This window comes from Aplysia californica, unplaced genomic scaffold (assembly GCF_000002075.1).
Source record: "Aplysia californica isolate F4 #8 unplaced genomic scaffold, AplCal3.0 scaffold00017, whole genome shotgun sequence".
Classification (NCBI taxonomy): Eukaryota; Metazoa; Mollusca; class Gastropoda; order Aplysiida; family Aplysiidae; genus Aplysia; species Aplysia californica.
The window spans coordinates 1,459,770-1,472,540 of NW_004797287.1; the positions used below are offsets into that span (position 1 = coordinate 1,459,770).

A 12,771-nucleotide genomic window follows, 5' to 3' on the forward strand; every position below is an offset into this window, starting at 1 on the left:
GTTTGGCATACATGTGTGTGCACATGTGTGCGTATTATGTGTTCGTGAGTGTGTATGCGTGTGTTTGTGTGTGTGAGTGTGTGTGTGTGTCGCGTGCATGAATATTTTTCTTACATGCATTTATGTAAAGCGCCTAGAGCTGTGTTTACACGGGAGTGGGCGCTATAGAAATGATTTTCATTATTATTATTATAGCTAAGAATAACACTTTTACTCAAAAAATGAGAATATTTCGTAATAAATCTGTTTTAGTTTTATCTTTTTACATTGACATCTTTTTAGGCTTAAAAATCCCTGAGCAAGTCCATTGTTTAATAATGATTAATTGTTTTCAGCGAAATTATGTATGTGTTCTTGTTTTGAAGTAGTTGTCCTCGTTCTCACTTTTTAAGATTTCCGTGCCGTGCACTCTACTTTCAGTTTCTCTATTACGACCGTAATTTCCGGTTATGTGTCGGAATAATGATTGCAAGAACTCGAGCAATATCGACTGTGATTTCTGAGTTTTCTGTGTCTAAGAGGTCATTTATAAAACTTTTTCTTCGGACAGGTCGCTGTCACCAAGAGCAGAATCACCAGACAAGTATATATCAAACACCAGCCCGTGTATCTTGTCGAAGGGCTGCTTCGAATTTTACGAAAATGTCCTCTGTTCACGTGAAAAATTTCGAACAGGACGACAGACTCCAAATTTCCCTGGATCTTGTAAAAGAAGGGAAAACCAAATCCTTCAACTTAAACAGATTAAAGACTGAAACCCTCAGTTCTGCCGTAGAGCGGCTTCAAACTAATCTGGCAAAAAAACTGGTTAATAAGAAGTCTAAAAAAAAGAAGGCCAAAGTGGAAACTGAAACGGGGACTGCTACTACTACTGTAGGTTCGCTTGAAAAGGATGAATCAGAAATTCCTGTTGCTGTCCTTCACAATGGGTTGGCTGCAGATCTTTCTTTGACTAATATTGACGCCTGGATCGACGGTGCTGTTTTAAAAGTGGGTGACGAAGAAATTCCTGTATCTTTAAATCCACCCTCTGCCAAACTGGAGAAATTGCCTCGTGTTATAATGGAAGACTTTCCTTTGTATCCCTACGCTGAATTTGAATTTGTAGATGTCAAAGAATGTGAGTTCTTTTGGAAGACTTTCCCGTCAAAGCTTTTACCTATTGTAAGCAAAAGTGTTTCTTCGGGTGATATTGACTTGTCTGATGCAGTTTCCGGTAAAAGTTACACTCCCACTAGCTCAGAGAGAGACTATCATGTCCTTCTTGCTTGCGTCCCGAGGAGTGGGGACAGAGTCGGGAAACTGGATGCAGTGATATCGAGCGCAAAAGTGTCACCTGGTCCAGGGCCTTGTCCATTTGAAAAACGTTTTGAGTTCACCAACATACCGTCACAGGATGGGCTGTATGTATTATTAGTATTTTTATCATAATTTTTTATATCGTATGAACTCGTAAGAACTTGAAATATTTTGTTCTTTCCCTTCTTATGTCATGTCTGTCTTCTTGCTGTGTTTGTGTCGCAGTCCTTGTTTTCTCAAGTCACTCAGATGATGCCAGAATACTGACTCTTGACTTTTGTGGTTAAAAAAAATCAATTACAAACTCAGCTCTTTGACCTTGATGATCCTTATTTATATCATTTTATAGTGAATCGTTATCATGTCATGCTGTACTGTATGAGGTTGTGTCCCTGCATAATATTATTCCCAGTAGGAGTTTTCCTTTCCTCTGCTGTCACCAGGTGGGTAGTTGGCAGTTCTTATCGAACTTATCATTCAGTTAAAAAATAAGTAATCTCTCCTTTTTCTTTTCTATGTCATGTCATGTGTAGTGTCATGCTACTCTTTATTTTTTATGAGTAATGTTATCTTTCTTCTCTTTGGTGCATATAATACCAATAACTCTATAGCTCCAAAATTGATGAGCACCTGATTCCACCGCATCGTGACACATGTGACAATATCTTTGTTTTGTAACGTTCTAGGTTCCGTGTTTTGAGCTACAATATCCTGGCTGAGATGTATGCTGATACAGATGTCGCCCGCACACAGTTGTTTGCCCATTGTCCACAACAAGCCTTGGACATGTCCTACAGGAAGCAACTCATATTGAAAGAGATTCTTGGTAAGATTTCTTCTCGCTTTTGAGTCAGACCTGCTCAAAGGGCCTTGTCTAAAAAAAGGACAATCACCAGTACAAACAACCACTTACCATTTTATCTCTTTCATTTTTTCATCATTATAATGAGCCTGTCCAAGACACCCATCTGTCTAAGACACTCACTTTTCTCACCCACCAATGGGTGCTTTCTTGGACTCTATTTCAACTGTACTTCTGTGTGATGAGGGTTCTCAGCTAGGCTTTAGAGTAATTGTCATTCTCCCAGCCAGCAAGTCTTTGCTCTCCAAGATGGAGCTGTCTCTCAGAAAAGGCTCACCCTGGTTTTCAGGTATGCTGAAGTAGTTTTCAGGGAGGTCCCTAGTGGTTCTGGTAGTAAAATTGCTGAAACGCTCATCTTTTCAAATGAGGATGATGTAATAGAGATCATGAGATGTTCATTTTGTTATGCCGCAAATATTTGTTCTGCCAATCTATTTACTTTTGTTGATGGTTACTATGCTCTGATGTGGTTTATTTCTTCTTTTATATATCTTATCCATAGAGGAAAGCAAACAGACAGGAAAAGTACACTGAGGATTGGCAAAGGAGTAAGTCCTTCTTCTTTATCTCACTGGAAATGTTTTTATTTCTCAGGGTACCAAGCTGATTTACTGTGTCTACAAGAAGTGGACAGGTCGATATTCCGGTCGCATTTGAACCCTGCTCTCAGCTCTAATGGCTACACTGGACTTTTTCGCTCCAAGGCTGGTCAACTCGGAGAGGGTTGTGCTACCTTTATGAGGGACAGTAAATTCAGGTGACATAGAGTTCTGCTATATATATATAGGTACTACTAACCTATTTATAAACAACACAGGTACAAAGATCAATAATCTAAAAAAATCGGTCCATAAATTTGTTAAAGTTATCAGTGTGTACTTACTTTACTCTTTTTTTCTTCTGCTTGTACCGGGGGGTGTCGCGGGGAGACACAGGCGTCTGTTTGCAGCAAGGCGAGTGGCCTGTAGGAGGGACATCCCGTGAGCTCTGAGGGTGTCTGCCACAGATTCACTCCATGGTCGCCTTGGTCTTCCTCTGGCTCTCCATCCAGAATATTTAGTGTTGTATGCTCTCACAGCTAGATGGTTTTAGGGCATCCGCGTGAGGTGTCCGAACCACTTGACCTTATCAGTGTGTACTTATCAGAAATTGTGGGTATTTTGGAGAAAATTCCTATAGAGGAATAAAGAAGGGAAAAACGGCACCAGATTATTGAAAACCCATAACTTTCAGATTTATAAATGGAATGAGCTGAAAATTCGTGAGTTTATGTTTTTGGGGGCAACAAAATAGAAAATGAAAGAATTAAAGTTGTAATTTCAATACCTCGGTAATTATATGCAAATAAATAATTAAATGAGCATAATTATAAATGTTAAGATATAACAAGATACATCGTTATTGTCCAGATCCTGGCACATTGCTTTTGTGTTTCACCACACACACACACACCCCCACATAAACACACACGAACACACACGCATACGCAAACACATGTGCACACCCATTTACACACACTCTTCCCACATACATCCTGTCACCTCTCTTCAACACACATCTGACCATCTGTTCACATATCCATAATAGCACAATAGTACGCTTGCACTCACAAAGAGGCTTACAGTCACATATGCATAAATATAAATGAACGGTAGTTATTATATAAGCATTGATAGAGTGTAAAGGTAGATGTCTGCATTCAATTTTCTGATTGTAACTCAATGGTATTCTGATGCATCTTTTAAAGGTCATAGGAATACTTATAACAAGATGATTAAGATCGTAAACAGGTCAGAAGCCAAGGTCTTTTACTTCTGATTGATATTTTTATTTGAGGGAAGAAGGGAAGTTTATTTTCCACAAAGAGAGAATTAATTTTTCTGACACACGGGATAATGTATAATTCATTGAAGTAGGGGAATGTAGATGTTGAAATTTTGCGTGCTTTCCGTATTAATCGATTCAGTTTTAAAAAAATCTTGTTGTCTTGTGTTCTGGCCTATGCTGTCGTACAGAAATTGATCATATGAAGGTGTCATGTCTTTGAGTTGTGTTGACTGAGAATCTCTTCTCATGCATGCTTTGTTGTATTAAAGTGTATCTTTGTATCAAGTCACAGCTTATTTGTCAGTGGAATGTGATGTGATATGTGTTTACTCTTGGGGGCCTTCACAATTCAACATTGTCATATATTTTTCTTATTTTGTAAAGGAGATGGACTGAATGATAAAAAAGTATCTTGCTTTCTAAGATTTTTACTTAGTTTATGTGTTTATGCAATATGGGGGGAAAATACTGAAGTTAAAAAATTATTGTGTATGCCTTATAGTGCACAGTACAGTGGGTGCCGCGTTCAACGATGTCACATTCAACGAGAAGTCGGCTCCAACGAGGCAATCCTTAATCCCCAATTTTTTCCTCTATATATCTTTGCAAATGTACGTCAGCTCCAACGAGGTTGCAAATAGACCGAAGTCACTTTCAATTATGTCGCGATAACCAAATAAAAGCAATTAGCGACCCCAAATTGAAAAGGGAAGAATTTTTCTCCTTTCTCTCCATCTCACACGAAGCACAAGGCCCATCCTCGATTTCTAACCCATTGTATTGCTAGATCTTGTGTGCCTCCTAATATATATATGGGCCCCAAAGCCGAGAGGATGGGCAAGGGTTAGGCTACGGTAGGGATGGGAGGGGGTGGGTGGGAACATGATGCCGGCTGTGTGGAACTGGATCAACTATGGATGGGTAGATCAAGGTCTAGATCGAGACCTTCATTTTTTTCAAGTTTCTTTTCTTCCACTGATCAGAAAGTCCAAGCTCCTTTACTTTATGCTAATTTCTAGGCCTAGATGTGAGAGGGTATGTTTCCCCACAAGAAGTGTTCCGGAGAAAAAAATACTTTAAAATGCAGAAATGGTGGTCAGAACACAGCTCAAACACGCACACACTGATGCTGTTTGAGATTTTCGTCATCAGGGGAACAACTGTGTTAATTGCTGGTATTGGTACTGCGTGTAATAATCTAATAACTGGTCTCCTTTCTTTTCTTTAGCCTTAGTCACGTTCAACGAGAGGTCGGGTCCAACGAGGACAACAAGCAGATCTCAGCAACCTCGTTGAATGCGACACCCACTGTATTCTTTCCTGGTGTGGAAGCTCTAGACTTTTGGCTCTGTTTCTGTCATGTGGCCGATTTTTTGGCCTCTCTTGATCTTAACTGATTGGCTCAAGCTGATTTTTATTTCAGGAAATAGTGTCATTATGCACTGACTCCATTGTAATCTTTGTACATGCTAAATTAATTTCCAGCTTCTACCAGCCACAATATGGAAGGTACTTTCTGTTTGGCCAACGAAAATGCGAGAATTGTAGTCTTTTCATTTGACCCATCTAATCCGCTTCCTGTTCATGAATCAAGAGAATGATAGGGATGAGCTTAAATCTAAAACAGTGTTGAAAAGTGCTCCAAGCCTTTGCCAAAACCCCTCTTTTTCTTTCTTTATATTTGGTTTTGTTGCCTTTTAAAATCCTAATATTTCAACTATGTTTTTATAAAAACAGCCTGACCTCAAATTAATTTTAAAAATTTCTTTTCTCAATTATCCACAAAAGACCCAACAGACCATAAAATATATTTTCAGAAAGGGCATAAGATTTGCAATGTTTTGTTTATTCAAGATTTTTCAAATTGAAGTTTGTGGTAATATCAGAACTTCATGGATTGCTTATGCATACCTTGTCTAAGCTTTCTGTAAATATAGTTTTTGGGCCTTTGGGAGTCTTTTTTAGGGGCTCAGATTAGAACTTTTACGTCATATACTAATTTTCTCATGAACCACTTTGCATTCCAGGCAAACACATCAACAGAAATAGGGCAAGGCAAGGTGAATGATTGTTGAGCTTTCTCTTTTATGATAACCTAAATTCCTATCTGTAAAGTCTGACGACTCGCCCTCACCCAGGTTGGTTAGAGAACTAGACATCACGATCTCAGAGTACCTTAGCAGCCATCCGGATTGTGTGGATATCTGGACGGAAGTTTGCAAGTCGGAGCAGCTGAAACAGAAAGTGGAAGAAAGATCCTCGATCTTACAGGTGAGGCACTAGTTCTGTAGTGCATTTTTTTCTTTCACAGGCAAAACAAAGAATTCAATCTTGGTTCAGTAAGTTACGACACTGCAAATGTGAATCTTTTATGACTAATGTTCAAAATGGCTTGTATAATGACTTTTAAACTGTCTTCATCTTTTATTGTTTTGAGTGAGGTGGAATATTTTAATCTTGTATTACAAGAGCAGCTATGAGAGCACTACTGGTGGATCATACTTTTTCTCTTTCCTTCTGTTGCTTCTGTTTGTCTTGCTTTTTCCCTGCACTGGTTGACCCATATATTGTGTCAGTGTGCTTCTCTTTTGCTCAAAACCAAAATATTTTTTGCTTAATGGGTCCTCTATTACCTGTATTACCTGTCCTGGTTATCAACATCATTGCACACCGGACAGTTCCATAAGTGCCCAGTTCCTCCCAGCTCCCAAGTCCGCAAGATATCCATACTGATTGTTCCAGTGGCTGCAGGTAATCGTTCCTTTCTTCCTTCTACCCTCTCTATCCCTTTTTCCTGCATCCTGATGATTGCGTGGTGTTATTTTAATGGGTCCTTTAGTGGGCAGATGCTGTGCCTTTCTTGTCCTAATAATGTGTCCTAATAATGATGATAATAGAAAGTATTTGTAAAGTGCACATCCATGCCCAGCAGCAAGCCCTATGCTCTTTACAATATATGTGTCATGACGTGGTTGAATCAGGCGCTCGCGAATTTTGGGCTAATGGAGTTATTAGTATCATCTTAAAGCCTGTTCATTTGCGTTGCTTTTACTGAACTTTTATTGAAAAAAATACCTGTCTATCTTGAACAGAAGTTACGATATTTGCGCTATTGAAGGAGGTGGGGTTGCTTGGCCAGATGTAAAATTAGTTACAAAATGACCACCAAAGTTTGGTGACTTCCATTGCTCAAGAGTCCTTGGAAACAGCAAATTTATATTTTCTGTGTTTTTAATCATTGTTTTTCAGTAAAGATCAACACATAAATTTGTTTTAAAATGAAACTAAAAGGTGTTGAGGCAAAAAACAACATTTTGATAAAAAATGCAAAACAGGCTAAAAAATACTGATTTCTTTGATTCATTCTTTTGACGAGCGCCTGATTTCATTATGTTGCCTACATATATCATTACCCCCAGAAAACCCTCAAACACTCAGAAACATTCTCATTTTCTCCCTCACAGGTGACTGTGGTAGAGAGTGTGGAGAACCCTGGCAGCTACCTCTGTGTGGCCAACACTCACCTGTACTTCCACCCCAGAGCCTGCAACGTCCGGCTGATACAGGGGGCCACAGCGTTACGCTACCTGCAGAGTGTCTGTCAGACGTACGAGCAGGAGGTGAGCCATTTGGATTTGTTGTGACCTTGGTTGGACTTTAATTCACTTGAGCCTGAATTATTTTTCACCCAACAACCATTGGAGCCTTACACTTTCGGGGTATATTGAAGCGTTAACCACAAAATGATTGTGAAAGCTATCATAATTTTTAAAATGCAGCAAGAGAAAGAAAGAAATGCTCTCCCAGAAAAAGAAAACTGCATCTAATTTGTCCGAATAGTTTTTATTTTATCAATATTTTGAAATGGCAATGTCTGGGGTAACACTTTTTTTTTTGGGCGCTTAATTTTTAGTAAAATCATCCATGACAATGCGGAGGTGACTGACTTACTCTGTTACAGCTCAAAAAGTTTCGCACCTAACTTCATTCAATTTTTAACAAAACTAAACTAGTAGGTCAACTGTTGGCTCCCCTCTTCCCATACCTTGTAACCAAAAAACACAGGAGATATCGATCGATAAAATGCATCCCGTAAATACATGGGATTAGGCCACCAGGCTTTCTCGGTGTCCCATAAATACTCGGAAATCGGCTCTAGTTTGTTAAGATGCTTTATCGTGCTTTCAGCTTGAACCACGGTGGAGTCCGCTACAACAGAAATCTGGGACCGCCGGAGTTCCTTCGGTTTAGCCGGGTTTTCAGTTCCGAGAGGTTGCTCAGATAGAAGAAAAAATGGTGAATTTCATTTTCTTACAGTTTACCGCCCTTTTAGGATGAACCAAGTTTGATTTAAGCAGACTCAATTGTATACATTTATTTAGAACTTGATGAAAATTCATGTTTAGCTTTATTGTAAAAGATTTTCTTCTTTCAAAAAGAAAATTGTTAACACACTTTGTTAATGCTGCGCAAAGAAAGTATTCACAGTGTAAAGAGATTTTCTGAAAGTTGTATGTGGTCAGCTAGAAGCTAAAGGACAAAGTTTCTCATCACTTCTGGATGGGGGGAAATAGATAGATTGTCTCCACACTATAATTTTGTCAAGCTGACTCAAATTATCATGAAACAGCTGCAATTTTCACAATACGCATTGATGTTGCTCTTGTTTCTGGTGAAGTTTCTGTGGAAAATTTTTAGTTTTCAGTCAAATTTGGTACCCTGGTACATTTTTATGCTTATATATTGTATGATATATAACATGAATAATGTGTGTTTGTTGAAGTAGAAAATATGCTCATGTAAAGACCTGCTGTACAGTGGAACCAAGTGTTTGTGTGGTTTAGACATGGGTCCCATCATTCCCTTTGAGTTAATCACTCTGTCATGCTGTAGACCACATGTCTGATAGTTAAGATCTCAAGAAAATTCATCCTCAGGGCTTTGGAATTGCTTGGCTGGCAATATTAAAGTAAAAAACTAATGCTCTACTTTATGCAAGCCCAAATTCAAAATGGTGAGTCTAATGCTTTAAGCTGATGGCTCACACTTGCAGATGTATAAAATGCACATGCAAGTGTACAAGCGTAAATCACATACACTTTCAAGCTTACATGCAAGTGTTGTCTCCATGTGTAAATCATATGCACTCACAAGCTTACATTATGAAACTGTATTACTTCTCACTGAAAATCCTATGGGATGAGCATGCTCACTTGAGACTCTTGCCGTGCATGTAGCGTTTGTTTTCATAGACCCCTCTTGTTTCCCCAGGGCTCACAGGTGGCCTTAGTGTTTTGCGGAGACTTCAACAGTGATCCTCTGGTGGGCGTGTACCAGCTCTACACCGCCGGGTGGGTGCCGGCCGACTACCAAGATTGGGACTCTGGTCAGTTCTCACTTGTATAGTTTGCCTCATTTTTTTTGTATGTGCACTCATACACTGGTATACCGCCGCCTTCGCTTTATATGGTCGCTTTTAAGCACAAGGGGGCCATCCTGAAAAACGCTATTTGAGAAAATCGATTGATAAGTTTTTGCCCCTTGTTCAGTTTCTTTAAAAGACAAGGAGAGTTTTCTCATAACCAAACAAATATACACACCAATGAAATCAAACTTCTCCTATAGGTAGGGCAACACCCACATTTGGTGTAGGTCAAGATTTCTGGAACCCCCCGAAATCTGGGTTAGCCCGCTTGTCCTTAAAAGCGACCATATAACCACCCCACTTAGTGCCAGGTTTTGTCCATCCAGAAAAAGAATTACTTGTATAAACATACTATTTGCCCTCTTATACAACCATCTACCAATTGCCTGAGTTGTAGGCTACAGTCATTACTAAACTAATGACGAATGTAAATTTTCTCCCATAACGCTGCCAGTGAACTGGCCGCCATAGGCACTCGCTACACTTGGTGCTTGGCACTCGTTTGGCACTTGTGCAGTGATAAATCTCCCTTTCTCCCACTTACAATACTGCGAGCTAGCGATTGTTACAGGCAAGGAGCCTGAAGGCCATCTCATCAAGTTTAGGACAGCGAGCAATAACTTATTACCCTGTTAAACTGCCAGCCCTACTATACTGCCTACTTCATGTTCATCACAAGGTTGACAGTGTAACTGGGTTTAACCTTAAAGAGTGCCCACCCATGCTAATCACTGATAAGACAAGAGTGAGTGGTAGACTAACAGAAGATTTTATGTTACGGTTTTATGTGTAACTTATTTGGGCACTAAAACAGTCCCTCAACTGTTTAACTTATCTTACCAGTCCAGGTCAGCCATGTACTTCTTTGAAATGTTTTTCTGTTATAGGTTTGCAGTGGAAGGATAGAAGTTTTCTTTTATGAGAATCTTTTCTGCTCTCTCTCTCCCTGTTATTTCTCTTTTATGTCTTATGCTTTCCTCTTCCAAACACTAATTGGCCTTGTTGTTGTGCCTATGATGGAATGCTCTGCTCCCTATGATGTTTTTCAGCATTGCTATTAATGTTATTCTCCTGTCCTTCTTGAGAGAGGTTTGTTGTCGCCAGGCAACATGTGGTAAGCAGTCGCCCATCGTATTCCTTGTCCTAATATCTTACTTTGTACAACATTGCTGTTATGATGCCTTCTCTCCTGTATTCACAACTTATCAAGAGCTTCTTTTTTACTGAAAAATGTTGTCCCTTCAAATAAAACGAAAAAAATTCCCTGTTTTTGTCTGTCCAGCCGGCCCAGAGGAGAAGATCACAGGCCTGGAGTTGCGACAGCCAATGAACATTGAGAGTGCCTGCGGAACGCCCAAGTACACAAACTTCACTCCAATGTTCAACGAATGTCTTGACTATGTCTATATCGACGCTGATAAGCTGAAGGTGGAATCTGTCGTGCCCATGCCTGATCATGCTGATGTGGTGGCAAACGCAGGATTACCCAGCGTTGTGTTCCCCTCTGACCACATCGCATTGATATGTGATCTCAAACTGAAAGATTGATGAAGTTTTGAAAATACGTGTTTGTTTTGATCATCAACTTGAGCTTTGAATTTTTAGATAAGTTTTGTCCTAGACTCAAGACAGTTCTCTGGAAGGTACAGCACTTAGTCCAGTGGTTAAAGTAAAGAAGTAAGAAGGGATGAAAGAATGCAGAGGGGGATGTGCCAAAGGAAATATCACACATAAAGAAAGAGAAAGGAATTATTATGATTAGAAATACTCTGTATGCTTCTCAGGAAATGGAGATTGGTTTTGATAGCTTCAAGTGTGCTGGAGTAATAATGTAGATTGCAAAGCTTTTTGTTTGGTGGGGGGGGGGGGGGAGAATCTTTGCTAAACAAACGCTATTTATTGTCATGATTATTATTTCTATTGTTATTACAGTCAAACCTCATTTACCCCCCCCCCCCCCCCCCAATTATACAGCCAACCCTGCTTACTGCCAGGTTTTGCCAATATAAGATAAGGAATGCTTAGATAAACAATGCACTTTCACATAGCTATCTGCCGACTGTCTAAGTTGCACAGTCCTTGTTTAACTAATGTAAATTTGCCCTGCCATACTGATAGCCTCTTGATAATCTTTTTCCCACAAAAAAGACATAGAGGTAGAGAGAGAGAGAGAGAGAGAGAGAGAGAGAGAGAGAAGACTTGCGGCTCTGAATACATGTACATGTATAATCACCAACAAAAAAAGACACTTCTCAAGCACATATCAAACTGGAGAATCATGTTCCTTCAAGTTCGGCAGTCAGGGACTATATAACAGAGGAACTCTGTTGAACCCCCAGCCCCGCTGTTCCGCCAGCTTCATGCTCGTTTCAAGGGTGGTGGTATAGTGAGGTTTGACTACATTATTATTATTATTATTTTTTATTATTGTATTTTTATCTTTGATGTTCAAGTCTGTTTTCCTCCTTTGTTCTCCGTCGGGCTTGAAAAAATGTGTTATTGATTTTTAAAAACTTTTATTGACTTAAATTTGTTTCCAGGGAATGATAGTTGAGAATGGATTTATTTTTTAATAAAAATTAGTCAATCTGTCAAATTTATTTTTTAGTTGTTTTTTTTTGTTTCTTTGTTTTACTTTTACACCAAAATTAGGTAAGATTAATAGCAGTAGTGACAGTTTTTAAAATTACTTTCTATGAACTTGTATGATCTTTCCTTGTTAAGAAACTTTTGAATTTTATTTTCCCATTTTTTAAAAACTCTTAAACTCGAGTAGTTGTTGGGGTGTGTTAATGAAATGTAAAAGAAGAATGTCGTATGCCTTTGCTTCTTATTATGGAACTTCATCCTATGTAGTCAGCTACATGAATTGTATTCTTTTTCTCCGACTGACTGTAATTAAAAATGGTCTAGCAGTATCTGTGTTTTTGATGTTTTGAATTAATGAATAAGAGCTTCAGGGCGGTAGAAATGAATTACTAACAACAAACCTCTTCTTATTTTCCTACAGCAATTACAACCCTTAAAAAGAAAGATTAGTTTCTCATTTGGTGTTTTTGTGGATCTTAATACCCTGCAAAATTTGAGAGAGCTGCTATCTGTTGTGTTTTGTGATAAATTAAAAACTTTGAATTTTGAGATTATTGCTGAAATGTTTTTGAATCTGTATTTATTAGAATTTACCACTCACCCCCCCCCACCCCCCCACCAAATCCTGACCACACTGTGACAATGGGAATGGTCAAACCATCTCTTTGAAATGTCACTTTTACTTCGTGACCTCACTTTTACCAAGAAAATTGTGGTTCTCACAGTATTTGCAAAAGGACAGAATGCCAAACCTTTCAATTGTTCATCT

General features: G+C 39.0%; 1 protein-coding gene across 1 annotated transcript; it reads left to right on the top strand.

The window, feature by feature from the left end:
- Positions 1-410: 410 nt before the first annotated feature.
- On the top strand, positions 411-12,556 carry LOC101860466 (2',5'-phosphodiesterase 12). The gene is made up of 7 exons (XM_005090468.3): positions 411-1,403; positions 1,986-2,125; positions 2,756-2,918; positions 6,127-6,259; positions 7,453-7,608; positions 9,260-9,374; positions 10,696-12,556. The coding sequence occupies exons 1-7, from the start codon at positions 463-465 to the stop codon at positions 10,959-10,961; spliced, it is 1,914 nt and encodes a 637-aa protein (XP_005090525.1). The 5' UTR covers positions 411-462; the 3' UTR covers positions 10,962-12,556.
- Positions 12,557-12,771: the final 215 nt, after the last annotated feature.